This window comes from Saccopteryx leptura, chromosome 10 (assembly GCF_036850995.1).
Source record: "Saccopteryx leptura isolate mSacLep1 chromosome 10, mSacLep1_pri_phased_curated, whole genome shotgun sequence".
NCBI lineage: Eukaryota > Metazoa > Chordata > Mammalia > Chiroptera > Emballonuridae > Saccopteryx > Saccopteryx leptura.
Genome location: NC_089512.1, coordinates 11,915,880 through 11,935,256, shown reverse-complemented (window position 1 = coordinate 11,935,256; position 19,377 = coordinate 11,915,880). Strand labels below are relative to the sequence as shown.

At 54.4% G+C, this 19,377-nt stretch overlaps 1 protein-coding gene across 8 annotated transcripts in view; it reads left to right on the top strand.

The window, feature by feature from the left end:
* The window catches only part of TRAK1 (trafficking kinesin protein 1), a 104,292-nt gene that overhangs the window by 36,843 nt on the left and 48,072 nt on the right, over window positions 1-19,377 (top strand). Inside the window, exon 1 of one of the 8 annotated variants that reach the window (XM_066351487.1) lies at window positions 14,439-14,726. The exons of the other annotated variants lie outside the window; for them this stretch is intronic. Within the exon in view, the coding sequence (XP_066207584.1) occupies window positions 14,615-14,726 (112 nt within the window). The 5' untranslated portion in view covers window positions 14,439-14,614. Of the gene's footprint in view, window positions 1-14,438; window positions 14,727-19,377 lie in introns of those variants that run through there. 8 annotated transcript variants of the gene reach the window in all.

Here is a 19,377-nt window from a genome sequence, read left to right as displayed (position 1 = left end):
TGGCATCTGCTATGTCGCCCGCCGGTCCCAGGAGCACGATGCCCAGGCAGCCCTCCCAGGCTGCAGAGAGCAAACTGGGGACCCGTGCAGCACGTCCGAGCCCTGGTCCCTCTCTGCCTCCTGCTGAGACGGGCAGGTGGCTTCAGGGACCGCCCGAGGTCGGGGTTGGCTCTGGCTGTGCCGTGCCCGCTGAACACCGACTCCCTGCTTTGGGATGATGTCTTCTCTAAAACCAGGCTTTGTTCTCTGCAGCCCTCCCCGCCCCGGAGGTGGGTCGGGCGCCTGAAACGAGGCGGAGAGGGTTTGAGAGTGGTAGCTGACAGCAAGCTGATCCTTAGCAGCCTGCTTTCTGCCGCCAGAGCTCAGGGACTGGCAGTGGCACTGTTTAAAAAAACAAAACAAAACAAACCCAGAACTCGGAAGGCGAACTCTGCAGAAGCAGCCTGTTAGTTCATTTTCTGTAGCCAGTGGAGGGACGGCGTGCTTGTGAGGCCATGCTTCCTGAGATCCTCACCCCCCTGCCGTCTTAGGCTCCTGGCTGGCTGTCTGTCCGCTGGGGCAGGAAAGAAGGCCGGCAGTCCTATTTCCCGGAGGGAGGAAAGCTCTGGAGACTGGGAACGTGTCCTAGACGGGGATGGGGAGGCTGAGAGGTTTCTCTTCAAGCAAGAGGAAGAGGCCCAGGGGGTCAGCCTTGGACCACTCACTTATTCACTGGGCAACGCTGGGGCCTCAGCACGACCTGTAATCATCACTAGGCGGGGTGGGGGCATGGAGGAAGGTGGCCTGGGGCATGATCTGTCATATCGGAGACACTCTGGGGCGAGCTCATAACTTGGATCCTCAGGTGTTAGTGTCGCCTCACCTTTCAACTGTATCGAATGACAGTCTATCAAAACTTGTTCCGTGTATGCATACACGTTAAAAATTGTATAAAATCGTATAAACATATACAGCCAATTCACAGGCTCACACAACTAATCACTAGAAACTTTAGAAATTTTATTTAAAGTCTTTTAAACATTTCCATTTGAATACAAATGTATTAGGTTCTCCGTAAGATTGCAGACCAAATCTATCAAGAGTCTCTTAAATGTTTCCCAGAGAGAACGCACAACCCACCTTGCGGCCCCGAGGCAGACCCTCCTCCGCCTGGTGTGGTAGGTAAGTGACCATAGCGTGGGGCGCCCTGTTCTCCGACCTGCCTGCGCATTCCGTATCTGGGAGCCATGCTCGTTACCGAAACATGCAGACCGAGCTGTAGAAAAGAGACATCGTCATGCACACCCAGCCGCCCCTACTTCTTAAAATGAATTAAAAATAGCTTCCTTTTGTATTCTTTTCTTTATACACCACTTGCCCTTTTCGTTTTGATATTCATTGATATTCACGGCCTTTACAGACTCAGCCTGTTCCCTTTGACTATTACTAACTGTATTTTCTCTTTGATGTTCAAATTGTCGCAGCCTGGTCCGTGATTGTCCTTTTACCCCAGACTTTTTGGAATCGTCTTTGCTTTCTTGCAAAGTGCTGTTGCAGGTCCGTCTCGATGTTTCCCGCCCCAAAACATGGAGTTAGCAGTCGTCCATGGGGCCCTGTTAGGGTTCAACTCAAGTCTGGGCACCAAAATGTTGATGTGCGGGGAGGGGTGGACGGCTACCATGTTGGGCCGCTTTCTTGATGGGGCTGGAAGTGACATTCTTTTTTTTTTTTAGATTTTTCCAAAGTGAGAAGCAGGGGGCAGCAGACAGACAGACTCCTGCATGCACCTGACCGGGATACACCCAGCATGCCCACCAGGGGGTGATGTTCAGCCCATCTGGGGCGTTGTTCCGCTGCAACCGGAGCCATTCTAGCGGCTGAGGCAGAGGCCATAGAGCCATCCTCAGCGCCCGGGCCAACTTTGCTCCATTGGAGCCTTGGCTGCAGGAGGGGAAGAGAGAGAGACAGAGAGGAAGGAGAGGGGGAAGGGTGGAGAAGCAGATGGGTGCTTCTCCTGTGTGCCCTGGCCGGGAATCGAACCCAGGACTTTCATATTTCGGGCCAACACTCTACCGCTGAGCCAACTGGCCAGGGCCAGTAACATTCTTTTTAATATCATGAAGCCACATTGGTATTTTCAATTTAACTCTCACTTTCCTGGTCATTTTTCTATTTTGTTCTTTAAGAAAAAAACTTTTTTGTTTTCTTTCTGAAATGCCATCCTGAATATTGATCTCCTTTAATTGTATCCTTTCATGTTTATTCTTTTCAAATTTTGTTTATAAATAATCTTAGGCTGTTTTCTCTATTACTGACCGTGTGGACAGGCTTTGGAGGGGGATCGTGCCTGGTGTATACCCAGAGGCTCTTGGTATTTGCTGAGTGGTCCTGGGCAAGCCACCCACCGAAACCTCCTGAGCCCCTCCCCTCATCTGCACGGTGGGGGCGAGCAGGTCGCAGGGGCCTGGGGAGTAAGGGAGCTGCGTAGCATCTCCTAAAAGGTGAGCGTGAGTGAGAGGTGGCTGCCGGGAGCCAGGGAGGCTTCTGGGAGGCTGCTGGGACCGGTGTCTGTTCCTGACTCTCCTAGCGGGGGCGGGGGAGCCCAGGTTCCTGGAGGGAGGAGCTGCCTTTTCAGCTGCAGTCAGCCTGGGCTGGGGGACGGTGGGAGGAAAGTGTGGATTGGAAGGCGGGTAGACCTGGGTTTTCATCTCAGCACCATCTCTGCAGAGCTGACCCGTGACTTGACCCTTCGGAGCCTATGAAACGGAGCATTGATGTGAATGTTCACTTTGAAAGTGCTCAGAGCCCCTAACGTCCACCCATAAAGGATGCTGTGCCCTTTGTACTTACACACTCTCTGTTTTTCTTTCTCGCCCGTTTTCTTACAGAATAAATGGGATCTGTGCGGTCTTTGGACCTGGTATAGGCTTTGTTCCATAAAGCGTTCCTGTTGGAGAAATGTCACCCCCTCCCCAGCCCCACTGTCACTCCTGCTCATTACTGTGAACTCGGTGCCTTCGAATTAATTTATGCTGGGAAAAAGCTAATAAATGATGTTTCTACCTCATTTCCCTAATTATAGCTTAGAAAATTGTACTCTCTTTTTAATAGCTCACACTGGCTTGTTTCCTATTTTAAAGAATTAGAGTGATGAAGATGATTGCAGCCAACATTTATTGCACTCACTCTGTCCTGGGCACTGTGCTAAGTGGTCGGCTGTGCATTAATTAAAGCCTGGCCCGTCAATGCAGCGGGCATTGTAAAAACCCCATTTAGTGACTAAGACTCGGCTCTCTACGAAGTTCACAGAGAAGGCGGAGCAAACCTCAGGCCTTCTGACTCGAAAAGCCCGTGTTCTTAACTATGAAATTAAATTGCCTGCCATTAGCCTGTCCATCCACCCTCCCGTCCATCCTTCCATCTGACCATCCGTCTATCCATTGTTTTTTGTTTTTATGGCGATGCACTATGAGTAGCATATTTGAATAAGTCTGTGGCACTGTGACATAAAAGCGCCACACCTTTGTCTGAGGGGTTTTCAGCCTCACCCAGCTTTTCGTGAGGCTTGGCGGAGTTTGCATTTCCTGTTTCTTTATTACTGTCTTCATTATGCAAATTCATGTTGGACCCTCCCCCCCCACCCCAGACATAGTGGATTGGACTTGTTGAAATGCTGATTTTTTTTTTTTTTTTTTTTGTATTTTTCTGAAGCTGGAAATGGGGAGAGACAGTCAGACAGACTCTCGCATGCGCCTGACCAGGATCCACCCGGCATGCCCACCAGGGGCGATGCTCTGCCCACCAGGGGGCGATGCTCTGCCCCTCCGGGGTGTCGCTCTGCCTCGACCAGAGCCACTCTAGCGCCTGGGGCAGAGGCCAAGGAGCCATCCCCAGCGCCCGGGCCATCTTTGCTCCAATGGAGCCTTGGCTGCGGGAGGGGAAGAGAGAGACAGAGAGGAAGGAGAGGGGGTGGAGAAGCAAATGGGCGCTTCTCCTATGTGCCCTGGCCGGGAATCGAACCTGGGTTCCCCGCACGCCAGGCCGATGCTTTACCGCTGAGCCAAAGCCAGGGCCGAAATGCTGATTTTTGAGGACCCTGTTAACTATTGATCTGTTTATGTATGAGGTCCCCTTTTTAGGGTGTTGAAACAAACAAAACCTTGGGACACTCGCCTCTGCTCACCTGTCACGAAGAATGTCATCAGAAAGGACCGCTGTGGGGCTGTTGAGAGGTGCCGTCATTGGTCAGTGCCGGGGAGACATGATAAAGGAGCAAAGGGAGAGACGAGATGTGCTCAGATGCCAGTTACAGCAGGAATTAAAATCGCTGTCCTCTGACTTGAAATAGGCAGATGCCCTAGAAAAATTTCAATGTGTATGCAAGCCGGGGTCAGGGAGAGGGAAAGGCAGGGAGAGGCGATGGGGGTCTGAGCTCTGCTTTGACCGGGAAACGTTGGGAGCTGGGTTGCGGGTGCCTTGGAGTAAAAGGAGAGGGGCCAGATGGGCGCAGGTCCTGCAGGGTGTAAGTGACAGCTGGGGTCAGGGAGGCCAGAGACAGTGTCATTCACTTGCCTCCTTCATTTCCTGAACTTTCTCGAAAGCCTGTTTGCAGCTTGAGCCAAGATTCATTGGCAGCGGCCTTCCACTTTCCCCTCTGAGACTTGAGGGCATCCTGATATTTGCTGGGGTTCAGTCGGCCACCTGGCACGTGGGCAGGTCTGTTGTGTAAGCACAGCCTGCGGAAGAGGCCCTGAAGCGAGGAGGGGGAACCCCGGAGCTGGGAGCGGCTGCTGGAACACAGACAGGATGTAGGGAGCCAGCTTTGGGGAACTCAGATCACAGCGCTAAAAGGCTCACTGGCTTCCAATGATCTAGGAAGGTTGAGACAGATTTATATATAGTATAGATTCTGCCCAAGATTAGATATACATATGGTGTATACGCATATTTGTGTATGTGTATAGTTTTCTTCTTAATTTCACACACACACACACACACACACACACACACTCCCCTACTGTGCATCTCTCACCTTTTTCTCCCTCTCCCCATCCTTCCAACCTGCCAGCCAGTCTGTCCGAGTGGGGTCTGGGGACCAGCAGCACTGCCGTCGTGTGAGACTTGGCTAGGCGTACAGAATCCTGGGCTCTGCACAGACCTGCAGCGTCAGAATCGGGAGTTCAAACCAGGGAAGCCCTGCCCTAGGGGGACGTCTCTCCCCTAGAAGGTGATTAATTGAGGCATTCTGTGCCACTGGGAAAAAAAACAAAGGAAAATGGTCCATTTGGTCACTGCAGGAGGGAAGAAGCATGCCCTCCCAGCGGGGGTCAAGGGACAGTTTACTATTCTTTGCAGATTTATTCAGGCTAGAGGGGAATTTAAGAGGAGGACTGAACTGAGGCCATGCTGCTGTCATTGACCCTAACACATAGTTACACACTCGGGTTCTGGGGTGGTTTTTTTTTTTTTTTAGGGCAGTGGTTTGCAACCCAGACATTTTGGCCCCTGGTGGACATTTGGAAGCATCTGGAGACATTTCTGGTTGTCACATCTTGGGGGAGAGAGGATGGTCCCTCTGGTCTCTAAGCGAGTAAGCCAGGGACGCTGTCAGACATCCTGCAGTGCCCCCACAGCAGAGAATGATCGACCCTACGTGTCTGGGGTGCTGCGCTTCCGAGAGCCTGCTGCAGGGGATGGACCGGAACCCACAGGAAGTCCCAGACGCGTCTGGTCGTCCAGGAGCTCATTTTTATGAGATATTTCAAACATGCCAAACACTTAGAAATAATGAATGTTATCTCTGTTTTTTGTTTGTTTGTTTTTAAGGAGACAGAACATCCCAGATGTATGTATTTGTAAGGATAGTTTGAAAGCCCTGTTTCCAGTCCTCCCTCCCTGGAGGCAGCCACCTTTCTCAAGGTGAGCCGTCACCTCCTGGTGGGTATTTCTGTGCTTTGCTTACACGTGGGAGTGTCCATGACATCCTATTGCTTGGGCCCCTTTTGACCGGCATTCTCCTCTTGTTTGTATGTGGCAGGCTATTTTTCCAGAAGTTTGAGCCAAGGCGTGAGCGGATATTGTTAGTACCGCATCCAAATGGAAATGTGTCCATTTTCTAAGTAATTTCCATTTCCTTTAGGTGGCAGTCAACATTTTTCAGAGATGTTGAATGTTTTTTAAATCAGATTGAGGACAGAAAACCAGTAGTGCTTGCAGGTTTTTCAGAGGTGACACATTTCCCAAGTGCAGACTCTCTCTAGTGGCCCAGACTCGAGCCAATAAATACACTTGTCCTGACATCTGTTGGAGGTGGCGATGGTGGTGAACCACGGCCCCCCCCACCACCACCCCCTGCACGCCCTCCTTCCTCCCTGATGGGCACTTCTTCTCAACCCCGGCCTCTCCACATCCTTGAAAGACATTTGCCTCCGTCTCTGCATCATTTTTCAGAGCTGGCCAGTTTCTATGGCAACCGATAGATTGAAAGATGAGCGGCGGCGAGCAGGAGGCCAGGCTGGAGTGAGATCTCCGGGTGGGGTGGTGTGTGTCCCTGACGTCACCCGCCATACGCCTGGATAGGATGATTCTGGCTACTCCCATTGAGGGCGGCTGGCCAGGCTGCTTTATGAGCGGGGCTGCCAGGGTCTCCCGTAGCTCTGCACACTGCCTCCGTTTCCGCTCCTCCTACCACCCCTCTCTCCCGCGAATTTCTCTTTCCACTGCCCCCTTTTCTGTTTGGGCTCCAGACTGTCGTTGAGTATGCCCAGCTTAATTCTGGTGTGTGTGTGGGGGGGGATGCCGTCCTCCTGCCCAGGCTTCTGGAAGGGCAGGGAGGCATGGCAGCGTTATCCTTGATGTGGGCGGCGCTGTGAAGTCCGTTCCTTTCTCGGCGAGAAGACTGACTATGCAGAAATTTATCGAAGCGGATTATTATGAACTAGACTGGTATTATGAAGAATGCTCGGACGGTAATTATGGCCCCTGCAGAACAGAGCAGGGATGTGTTAGGGGCATTGTCTCTCGGCGGGGGTGGGGGGGGGGGGAGGGAGGAGGGTGTCCTGAAACCCTTCCGGGGAGACCGGGGAGAAGGAGGGGGCAGTGGGACCGGCGCCGCCAGCAGACGTGCGTGGCTCTGTGGCTCTGACCGTTTCCCAGGCGCGGCGGAGGATGGCAGGTGGGCAGGGTTCGTTCCCGTGGGAGGCTGCTCCGCGGCTGTCGGGTCTTTGCTCAGAAGGGGAGATGGTGTTGGAGTGCTGGGCTCGCGAGCATTGTAAGTCGGATTGAATTCTCTCTCCGGGCTGAGGGGCGAGTGTGGCGTTGACAGGCGTGTGTGCAGCAGGGACGTGCTGCTGCTGTTCTCTGTGCTGTCGGAGCGGCTGGGAAGAGTGTATTCAGGAGGTGGCTCTCTGGACCGTCAGCAGCAGGCCTGGAGGAATCCACCCGTTCCCCCCTGAGCCCAGACCTGCCACTCAGGCTCACTGAGGGGCAGAAAATGCAGAAGCATCTCCCACCTGGCCCGGAGGGTCATAGGAATTCTGCTTGTGGGAAGCCACTGAGGTGGGGGTGGGGGCGGGGAGGTGCGGGGAGAGGCCGTGTCCTTCTGTCACAGTCTCAGTCTGTGCAGGGAGGGTGTGGCACATTCCAGGGGAGGCTGGGTGGAGTGTGTGTGGCCAGACGGGCCTCATTCTCAGAGAGGCCACCGGGCAGGGCCCCGGGCTCCTGTGGTGTGGGGTGTTGAAATTGTGTATGCCACAGTTCATCCATCGTCTTCAGCACGATCCTCACTCAGGTCACATGCCTTTACATGCACACCCAGCACACAAAAAGGGCACGATTTTAAAAAATGTACACTTCGAGGGTCTGTTCCCCAGGGCTGGTTTGTCTCCAGCCCCACACGAGCTGTTAATAGGTAAGGTAACTGCTTTTTAATTGAAGGGGGAGTTTCAGATGGCTCGAACCGCGGCTACCTTGGGTTAACCCGCATGATGTAACAGGCTGGGAGCTGGCCTCATTAGTCAGCCGGAGAGCTGCATAATTATTTCTTCTCTGCTGGTTCCTGCCTTGACCGGGGGCTGCAGGAGAGGGGGGGGGGGCTAGAGGCTGTCTAAGGGTGGTGGGGGGGGGTATTCAAATGTGCCACGCAGCTTCCCCAGTGGAACCCCACTGTCCCCCAGCATTAGAAGGAGACCGTGCCTGGTTGAGACTGTGTTTGTCTTTAGGCATCTTGAGTAATGAGGATGGTGGGCAGGTCCCGAGGGCTTGAGGGGAGAAGATGACCGAATTCTTGTTTTCTCTTGGATGTATTATTATTCCCGAAGCAAGTTCTCATCCTGTTATATCCCGTGGGGCTCCTTTTTGCAAACCCATCACTGACCTCTTGTAGTTTCCCTGGTGACTTGTGACTCGCCGGACCCTTCATAACTTTTTAAAGCGCGGACCTCGGCGAACCAGCAGTTGGAGAGCATCGGTGACAGCAGGCGCACCTGTCCCTTGGCCTGTGGCTGAGCTGGGTGTGGCCTTGGCTCCCACGGACCCATCCTAGATGTGGGGGAGGCAGGCTTCTTACTGTCTTGACCCAATTGCTATTACTGTACTGCCCAGCTCTCCTTACACCCCGGTGTGTGGAAGGAAAGCCAGCCCCTGGTGCGGGTCAATCTGAGGAGCGAGAGGAGGCCTGCTTCAGATATCCGTGCCCGTCGGGAGGATTTCCTTACCCAGCAGTTTCTCAGTTGAGCCTCTTGGCCCTGAGGCAGCCAGATCGCTCTTCTTCCAACAGAGAAGGAAGATGGAAGAAGAGGTGGCTTACCTGCTCACGGGTAAAGAGGTGCTGGTGGTGGTTACCGTGTGAACGTGTGTGGGGCAGAACGCGTGGCCTTGTACCCTCCATCCCAGTTTGGATGTAAAGGAGTAAAGCCACTGGGGTGGAGTTTCCTGGGACGATGGGCCGTTTCAGAATCCTCTCGTTTAAAGGATCGTTGGCAAAATAGGGACGGAAGGGGAACAGAGGCCCAGAGACACATATTATAGTTCAGGAAAGCTACCAGCGGGGCGGGTTTCGAGACCATGAGGAATTTGTAGTCACTGGTTTCCATACTACTAACGAGCCGGGTTCTTACCTGGCAGGTCGGTCTGGAAAGGCAGTTTGCGTCTGTCTCTGTGCATCTTTACAATCAATCGCAAAGCAGCCTTCATCTGCCAGGCCTGACCTTCCGGGCGGGCGAGGAGGCCCGGTGGGGGCCGGCACACAGCCTGGCTTTGTCTCCCTTATCTTCCGGCATCCGCATCCTTAAATAAGGGAAACTTAGACTTCTAGGGAACTTTCCATACTCATAAAAAAAATTAAAAAAAGGATGAGTCAAATGTTTTGAAAAAAGATGCCAAATCATCATGTATGTCAGAGTTACCAACTCATATTTAAATTACAGGGTTAGCACCTGAAAAAAAAAAAAAAGTGGTCCAGACGGGTGGGACTATCGCAGGACGGCGAGGACCCCTCTTGTAAAGTTGGAAGTAAAAAGAAATGGCCGCCGTTCGTTCTCTTTTACCTCGGAGCTCTCAGGGGCTCGGTCCAGTGTCGGGTGGCCGTCTTCTCCTCCCTTACCAGTTCCCGCTGTGGCATCTGACGCTCCTTCCCCCTACCCGGCAAGCACGCAGTAAGACCCCAGATGGGGTAACCAGGGGCAGGGAGGGCAGGGAGTTAGAATAATAAGATAGTAGAGGGGTGAGCTGCCCACTATCTTAAGTAATTTTTGGAGATTTGAACTAGCCAGCAGTAACGGTGGCCTTTGCAGGAGTTGCCCAGTTTACAGTTCAAGCTCTGGTGTCAGGCGGGGCCTTGGCGCACTACACTGCGTGTGTCCCTGTGTCCCATCCCTAATTGCAGGACCACGAGAGCCTGGCAGACCAGCCCAGTCTCCGCTTCCTAGTGCAGCAGGTACTCTGGCCCACCCGGGACCAGGGGAGGCTCTGAGCAACCTGAAGCTTTAGCAGATGCTTTCGGTGATCCTTGCACCAGGTGTGTCTGGGACACTTGGGGCCGTTATCACTGGAGACCAGCCCCGGGCACAGGCACACGGCGGTCCGGAAAATAATTCTTTAGGGTTGTTGCAGAATTGTAGGATGTGTCTTGGCTACCCCGGTCACTTAAAAAAAAAAGTGTGTTAATAAAGAGAGTAAGGCCTTCTTTAACTCTCAAAAAGGCTTCAGTTCAAGTGTGTGCCCTGAAGTTAAAGGAACGGAGGGCACTTTTGTAGTTATTCCAGCGAGAGGCGGGAGAGCAGCGCTGGCCTGAGGTTTGCGTTTGATGTCTGCTGTTCCCTCACGGGGGCTGTGTGGTGTGGGCACCTCCTGGGACCTCAGGGAGCCTGCGTCCACGCAGGTTCCCCTTCCGGAAAGTGGGGATAGCCAAGAGGGTGAAGAGTGTCGGGAGAGGAAGAGTTCTTTGTAAACAGGGCCGGGCCGGGCCGGGCCAGGCCGGTGCTCCATTGTATTTTCTCAGAAATAATGCTAGTTATTAAGTTCTTTTTGTTGTTGTTGTTTTAATCCCTTTGAAGAGGCACAGGGTCTATCGAACAAGGTCTAATATTTTGACCACCTGTTTCTCACTGCAGTTATTTTTGTAATCAGCCTCTTTCCCTCCTTTTCCGTGTGGCAGTTCCGCAGGTCGGGGCGGGCGATGGTCCAGGTCGTGGTGGTTCTATAAAGGGGGACACTCAGGCATATTGTCAGAGTTGTTTCTGTGGCTCCTTGCTTGATCGTGCAAATGCCTGACAGTACCCAAGGGCGGTCACCTGGGCTGTTACTCCCCTGCTTGCCGTGGCCCCTAACATGCCCCCCAGTGAGGTGAGGGGAGCTGGCCTGGGCGTGCAGCCTTGTCAGAGGTATTTTAAGCATGGATTGAAAAGCTGTCTGTAGATGAGTTTTTCTGATTTTCCTGTACTTTGTGTTGAACACTGTAAAGGGGCTCCCTGTTCTCGTCTTGTATTGTGAGATGTGCCTTTGGAGGGAGGGTTCCATCTCCCCTTCCAGATAGCACTCTTCTGATGGCCGTTAATGTTTTTAAAAAAGGGGAATTCAATATCACTGTAAAATGTAGCTGTGAGATTTTAATCGCTAGTTTTGCTCAAGTGGAGGGAATGTTTCCCTCAGATCGAGAAGCGGAGGTCTAAGGGCTCACAGGAAGGCCGAGGGAGAGGCCACAGTTTTAGAGCTCTGTGTCTCTGTCCAGAGGGGAAGCGTGGTGGGCTCAGGGGAGATGTGGTGGGCTCAGAGGGGATGTGGTGGGCTCAGAGAAGGTGTGGTGGGCTCAGGTCAGATGTGGTGGGCTCAGAGAAGGCGTGGTGGGCTCAGGTCAGATGTGGTGGGCTCAGAGAAGGCGTGGTGGGCTCAGAGGGGATGTGGTGGGCTCAGGGGAGGCGTGGTGGGCTCAGAGGGGATGTGGTGGGCTCAGAGGGGATGTGGTGGGCTCAGAGAAGGCGTGGTGGGCTCAGGTCAGATGTGGTGGGCTCAGAGAAGGTGTGGTGGGCTCAGGTCAGATGTGGTGGGCTCAGAGAAGGCGTGGTGGGCTCAGGTCAGATGTGGTGGGCTCAGAGAAGGCGTGGTGGGCTCAGGTCAGATGTGGTGGGCTCAGAGAAGGCGTGGTGGGCTCAGAGGGGATGTGGTGGGCTCAGGGGAGGCGTGGTGGGCTCAGAGGGGATGTGGTGGGCTCAGAGGGGATGTGGTGGGCTCAGAGAAGGCGTGGTGGGCTCAGGTCAGATGTGGTGGGCTCAGAGAAGGCGTGGTGGGCTCAGGTCAGATGTGGTGGGCTCAGAGAAGGCGTGGTGGGCTCAGAGGGGATGTGGTGGGCTCAGAGGGGATGTAGTGGGCTCAGGGGAGGCGTGGTGGGCTCAGGGGAGGCATGGTGGGCTCAGGGGAGGCGTGGTGGGCTCAGGGGAGGCGTGGTGGGCTCAGGCAGGGAGACATAGGCGGGGAGGCTGCAGGGCACAGCGCTTACCCCTGGAAAAGAAGTGTTTCTCTCAGAGCGCCCATGCCCAGCGGACCTTTCTGTGACGATGGAAGTATTGGTTTCTGTGCTCTCCGTTGTGGCAGCCACTGGCCACGTGTGGTTATGGAGCACTTGGAATATAGCCAGTGTGACTGACTTTTGGGTTTTATTTCAATTTAAACATAACCAGCCCCAGGGGCTTGTGGCCACTCTTTGGACGGCGCAGGGTACAGCTTCGGAGAGATGACCTTGTGGCAGGGTGGTAATGACCCTGGAGAGGGACACTCACGGAAGGACGTCCCTCTGTCTGCAGGACAGGGGTCACGCCTTCCTCCTTTGGTGCTTCTCATCCAGGGTTTCTGGACATGGGTCAGGAACACTCTCCCCACCTCCCTGCTCTGGGCCCCGGGGGCGACAGTCACACCTGCTACTGGACTCTCCCAGGGCTGGGCTGGGCCGGGCCACCCCCAGCTCCCAGGTCTGTGTCCTTCTCTCTCCTTGGTGCAGGGAGTCCCAGGCTTTCTTACTGGTCTTGACGGGTGTGTTTGGCTTTGGCTTTCGGACAAACCGCTCTGTTAGAGAAGATGCTGTTTGGCTCATCTTTGCCTTTAACCTTGAAGTGAAAGCAGATGTGGATGGGGTTTGGAAATTCCTTCACATCGCATAGGGAGGGAGAGAAGGAGGGAGGGAGGAGAGAGATCGGGGTGGTGGTGGTGGGGAGGTGCATATCCTGAAGAATGATGAAACCTAGAGAAATCGGGTGACACGAAGAGGTTAGGGTGGTCTTGTGTTCAACGTGCCACATCCTGAATTTTCTTAAAAATGTATCTCTATTATTAGTATTTATTATACAATGGATATAGACTTGGACACCATCTGTCGAGGGTAGGCTGGATTTGAGTTCAAGGATGAGTAACACCAACTTGGTTATGAGTAAAATCAGTTAACACTGTTTTCAAATGTAGGAACTCAGCTTTTGTTTTCGTTTATACACACGAGGCCCAGCCCAGCACCCTACACATCTTATCGCCAATCTGCGACTTGCTGAATGAATAATGCACGCGGTGGGAATTCTCCCTCCTTCCCTTCCCAGGGCTTCAGATTCCCTGTCACTGGAATCGAATTAACAAGCCCAACTTGATAACATTTCCGGAGATTAAAGAAAGATTTCTTCCCGAGTGTGTAGCTTTATAAACATGGCGATTAAAACTTGTGTGAAGATTCCCTCCCCCCATGTGATCCTGAACTCCTTTAAGGCTATAAAATGTAGCAATTGTTTGCAGAGTCCAAAACATTAAGCAGACATGCATCTGTCTCGAAGCTTTAGTTTTTAAATAAAATCTGTATTATAGTCTGGCTTCCACGTGAAGCCCTCGTCTGTGGTCTCCTCTTCCTGTGTATGGAGGTGGCAGTTCAATGGAGCAGACATTTTTCGCTGCCGAAGCAGCCCCCCTCGCCCCTAAGGATTCGTGGAGGAGTGAGACCTGGTCGCTGAACTGGTGCACAGAACTCTTCCCGACGAGGGGGGTGAATCGGCAGAGAGGTAGATAGAGCGGGTCTCCCCGTGTGTGTGGCCGTTAGGAGCAGGGAGACCTGCCACCGTGTTGCTGGGAGAGGCACTGAAATTGCAGAACGGGCTGTGATGCTGTCAGATGCTAGCGCTGGGGGCCACCTTTTAGTGGGTTTGATGGAGGAACTGCCATCTTCCCTGTTACAGGCAAAACCAAACAATAGCGCCGGGATTCGGTAAAGAGTTATGCAGTGAAACTGTGGATTCTTTTTCCAGGCAACATTGTAATCCAAAGCAGCCTTTAGATCTCCCCCTCCCCCTTATTTCAGTAATTAAAGAGCTCTTTGGCTGTGACTACACAGATTGTGGGTGAGATTTACAGAATGAACTTTAAAAAAAGAGCGAATGCAATGTATTATTGCCAAAGAAAGACTGGTGGGATGAGTTAAGCCTAACACTGGTAATGGTGACTGCAATTTTCCCTCCCTTTTGCTGGAATTCAGAACGATCACTTCCTTCCCTGTTGAGCACTGAGTCAGGCTGTTGTCCCAGTCGGATTTGTGTCACCTTCTGCAGCATTCACGGGAAATCCCTCCTCTGAGGGCGTTGGGCAACCATTCACCTGGCACGTCCTCCGCTAGAGCTCCACCTTCAGACTGGTGTACCTGCTTCAGCCTTGGTTGGTACTGCCCTGAGCAGTTGTTATGAAACTTCCCAGGAAGCCGCGATTCCTCTGTGGTTCGGGGGAAGTAGCGGTGAAAAGACTGTAGGCAGAGAGCTTGCTCTGAGTCCTCCACCTGCCTGCTGCCTCCCTCCCCTCTGAAAACAGAGCCCCTGGCAGGGTCACCCCAGAGCTGGATGGGGCATTGCCATTCTGACAGGTGCTTCGCCCCACCCTGCCTCGGAACTCCTCCCAGCTCAGGAGTGCCACCCCCTTCCGGGTCTGTCCTGGGTGATACTGGGCTGATGGCCCTGTGCACACCCGCCACTCCAGCTGAGCCAGGGCACGTCCCAGGCCCCGGCCAGGGCCCAGTGTGTGCCCCCGGGGCCTGGGCCCCCATGGCTCCTCCCGGGAGGCGGCCAGAAGCTCCTCCAACGACAGCCCCTTAGGGTGATGTTTTGGCTGTAGGGTGACTTCAGCAATGTCCCTGAGAAATGAGGGAGGGGAAGAAGAATGTTTTGAGTACAGTGGCCAAGGTGAAGAGAGGAAGCTCACCCCGGAGCACCAGGAAACCGTGGATCTCGCGGAAGAGGGTAAATTCTGTGCTTGGCACGAGTCTGATGCTTTTCCCTGTTGGGGTCTCGATCGATCGGCCTGGCTGGCTCCCTGATCTCTCAGCACTCTGCCCCTTTTGTGCTTTGGGGTAAGGTCAGGCGCAGTAGATCCTACATAGTAAGTGGCTTAACGACACTCCTGTGAAGCTGTGAAGCCACCAGGAGGAGAGACTCACCTTTCTAGCACCCTGGGAAGTCCCCTCACTTACACCTGCCTCCGGGGAGACCTCCTCTGGCTTGTATCTCCTGAGATTTGTTTTGCCTGTTTTTTTATCCATGTAAATGGAGTCAGACCGTGTGTGTCACTTTGTCAGGCTTCTGTTGCTGAACTAAAGGTCTTTGAAAGTCATACATGTTGTTGCAAATATCAGTAGTTATCTTTTTTTTTTTTTTAACCCTTGGTGGCGTTCCAGCACTCTTGTTTTAAGAGTTTTAATTGTTTTCCTTGGGACTGGACAGGGTTTGATCAGTTCACGGGCAAGAGACCGAGTCACTATAAATAAAGCATGTTTTTGCGCTGGCATTGTTTATTTTGAAACATTGTTAATTACTGGTTTGAAATAGGGATTAAAGAAAACCTACAGGGGGCCGTCTGGGAGGGGGTAGGGCTGCTTGTGGAGAAGAGGCAGGTGTGAGCTACGTCAAGATGTGCTGCCTGCAGGGGGGTCAGTTCCCAGTGGGCTCCTGGGCCTCTGCCCACCGCCCAGAGGAGGGGACTTGGGGGTGAAACAGGATGTTTAAACAGTGACCGCATAGCTGTTCTTTAGGTCTTGAGTAAAAACAGCATACTGCTCTGTGCTGGCCCATTTTCATGTCTCAGTGTCACTTTTAGTTTTAAAATTGTTTATAATTGGCCACATACAAAAATGCATACATGTGTGTGTGTGTGTGTGTGTGTGTGTGTGTGTGTGTGTGTGTCTGGAAAATGTCAATGTCTTCCCTACAGGACAGTTCAGGCTTTGTAGCTGCAGGAAGTGGGGAACAGTGGCGACAGCCAGAGGGAGCAGAGGGGCTCCTTGCTGAGGGCTGGCACCCTGCCGTGGCCTTTTCGTGAAAGAGGCGCAGAAGTGGGAGAAGAGAAGAGTGACAGACTGACGGGGACTGTGCATTTGGTGGCTTCCTGGAAGTGCTCAGGAGAGGCACCCATCTGCTCGTGCAGAACCAGGGCCAGCCCAATGTCAGTGGATGAGTTGTGTCCCTGTAGGCCCGCATCCCGAGAGCCGCAGCCCCGAGACCGGCACCCCTGAGACCCGCACCCCTGAGACCCGCACCCCTGAGACCCGCACCCCCGAGACCCGCACCCCCGAGACCCGCACCCCTAAGACCCACACCCCCGAGACCCGCACCCCTAAGACCCACACCCCCGAGACCCGCACCCCTAAGACCCACACCCCCGAGACCCGCACCCCCGAGACCCGCACCCCTAAGACCCACACCCCTGAGACCCGCACCCCGGAGACCCGCAGCCCTGAGAAAAGTAGCCCTGAGACCCACACCCCTGAGACCTATACCCCTGAGACCCACACCCCTAAGACCCACACCCCTGAGACCCGCACCCCTGAGACCCACACCCCTGAGACTCATACCCCTGAGACCCACACCCCTGAGACCCGCATCCCTGAGACCCGCACCCCTGAGACCTACACCCCTGAGACCCGCACCCCTGAGACCCACACCCCAGAGACCCGCACCCCCGAGACCCGCACCCCTGAGACCCATACCCCTGAGACCCACACCCCTGAGACCCACACCCCTGAGACCCGCACCCCTGAGACCCACACCCCTGAGACCTACACCCCTGAGACCCACACCCCTGAGACCCGCACCCTGGAGACCCACAGCCCTGAGACCCACACCCCTGAGACCCATACCCCTGAGACCCGCACCCCTGAGACCCACACCCCTGAGACCTACACCCCTGAGACCCACACCCCTGAGACCCGCACCCCTGAGACCTACACCCCTGAGACCCACACCCCTGAGACCCACACCCCGGAGACCCGCACCCCTGAGACCTACACCCCTGAGACCCACACCCCTGAGACCCACACCCCGGAGACCCGCACCCCTGAGACCCGCACCCCTGAGACCCACACCCCTGAGACCCGCACCCCCGAGACCCGCACCCCTGAGACCCACACCCCCGAGACCCGCACCCCTGAGACCTACACCCCCGAGACCCGCAGCCCTGAGACCCACACCCCGGAGACCCGCAGCCCTGAGAACCGTGAGAAGTGCAGATTCTTGGGTCCTACCTGGACCCCCTGAGTCAGAATCTGCATTTCAGCAGGATCTTGGGGGGATTCTTATGCACGGGAAGGTAGGAGAGGAGCTGCTGCCCTGAAGGATAGTAAGGTGACTTTCAGAAAAACCAGTCACGGCCCCTTATGATTCTCAATTAAAGGCTCTGGTTCTGGAGCAGTGTCAAGGGTCCTAGCAAGAAGAGAAAATGATTTATTTGCATGTGCATATTTCATATAGCTGTATATGTTTAACTTAAAAAAACAACAACTGAGAGCCAGATGGTAATGACGAGAGCCAGTGTTTGTTGTGCGTGTGCCAGGCACCGTGCTAAGTACTCCATGCGGATTTGTGCGTTCAGTCATTCAAATGACCATCATTACTTCTGCATTGTAGATCTCTAAGAGGAAACTTAAACCACTCATCTAATGGCGCTCAGCTAGGAGATGATTCCAGCCTGTGGAGAGGGGTCCAAGGGCCCTCTGCTCCAAAAGCACTTTGCTGGGCAGTCCTCAAAGTGGGGTCCCCACTGGCGGCATGAGCATCGCCCAGAGCTGTTGTTAGAAATGTACCACCTCGGGCCCACCCCTGACCTGCAGAGTCAGACACTGAGGCGGGGCCCAGCGATCTCGGTGTTAACTCGCCCTCTGGCTGGTCCCCCCTGCACACTGTCTGTGCCGGCCCACCTCTCAGAGATGCCGGGGTCCTGTGATCCCATTCGAGGGGGGCAGACCCCGCCCGCCCTGTACTGGCCGTCTGATGCGAGGCTTGCCTTCTCTTCCTTCTCTCTTACATGTTGGCACCCCAGGTCCCACCTTTCTCCAGTAAAAGACTTTTAGCTGTTCTGTAGCTGACATGTTAATAATATTTTCAGGATAGTAACCTTAAAAAAGAAGAAGACACTTCATTGCTAAGGTGTTTGGTCTCCTCTGTGAAATGAAATTTGCGAGGCTTGCTCCAGGCCTGCAGGAAGTCTGTGGCGTGGGACCGGCAGTCAGGGGTTTGGTTTGGAAGGCTCGGTTTCTGTGGCCAGTTTGGCTGGAAACCTGTCCAGCCTCCTGAGCGACCCGTTTTTCTGTGACGCGGTCCCACCACCCTTGTCTTGTTCGTGGGAAGCCAGTCCCATGTGTGGGGGAAGAAGCGCTCTGAGGATGGTGAGAAAGTGCTCCGGGTGTGGACACGCCGTGGTCTCAGGTGGTGTCGGTGGTGTTCTTCACTAACTGGCTGAAAAGAGGGACTTCGGGTTGAAAACCAAAGGACAGAATTAGCTCTGGGGTTGCTCTGATCACGACAGACACAGGGCACACCGGTTCTCACCCGGTCACCTTGTCGGGGGTGAGAGGCGCTTTTTAATGTCGCCCATTTAATCTTCAAAACAGCCTTTGAGATCGACCCATTCCCATTTGCAGACAAAGCAATGGAGGCTCTGCTGGGGTGTCCCTGTCCAGGGTCCCACAGCTGGGGGCACAGAGCAAGGCCTCACCCAGCCTCGGGGCCGCCTCTCGCCACGCACCCAGCCTCTAAGCTCTGAGTCCCTTTCCTCTCGCCGAGGCTTCAGGGACAGAAGACATCCTGGCTCTGTCGGAGGCTTGCTGGTGCAGAACTGGAAGGGACCCTCAGCAGGATCATGCCGAGTGGCGAGTGGCATCTTGGAGGGTGGTTTTGCTGGGCTCCCCCGGCCCCTCTGCTCAGGAGGGGAGAGCCAGCAGGGCTGCTGGGAGTGACGCTACAGGCCCCACCTGCTGAGTCCCAGCAGCACCCCGGGCACCAGCAAAACGCTGGTGGAGAGGGAAGTTCTGACGTCCGTTCCTGCGGTTGGCTGCGCGGCCAGTTCCCACAGCTTTCTCGAGGAAATGCCGGAAGAAGCCGGACTCCGTGCTTCTTCCTCGCCTGGACCCTGCTGAGGCTGTCACCCAATGGCCAGATCAGCCCCTCGGTCCCTGGCAGGAGTGGAAAAGAGCACATGGGATGGCCCAGGGTTTCCTGAGGGCCCCGGTCTGCAGGGGTAGGTGTTCTGAGCTGTAGGCGGTAGGAGGGAGGGTGTCTAGTCCTCGGAGTGGCTGGGGACAGGCGAGGCAGCTCGGCCTTCGGCACAAAAGGTCATTTCCAGGTGTTTAGTACTAACCAGACGTTATTCGGAGAAGCAGAGATAGAAATAATGCCAGTTGGCAGTGGAGACCCAGAGGCTGAGGGTGGGTCTCGGGCTAGCCCACGGGTCTCAGCTGAACCATCCACGGCCCCCAGTTGGTTCCGAAGCCAAGCGCGAGAAGCTGCACGAACAGCACATCCTCCCGTGTGAAGGGAAGCCCTGGGCCAGGTTGAGGAGGATGGCTGCATTCGGATGTGCTGTGTCCCCAGGTGGTGGCCATGCCTCTGGTCCCTGCGGAAT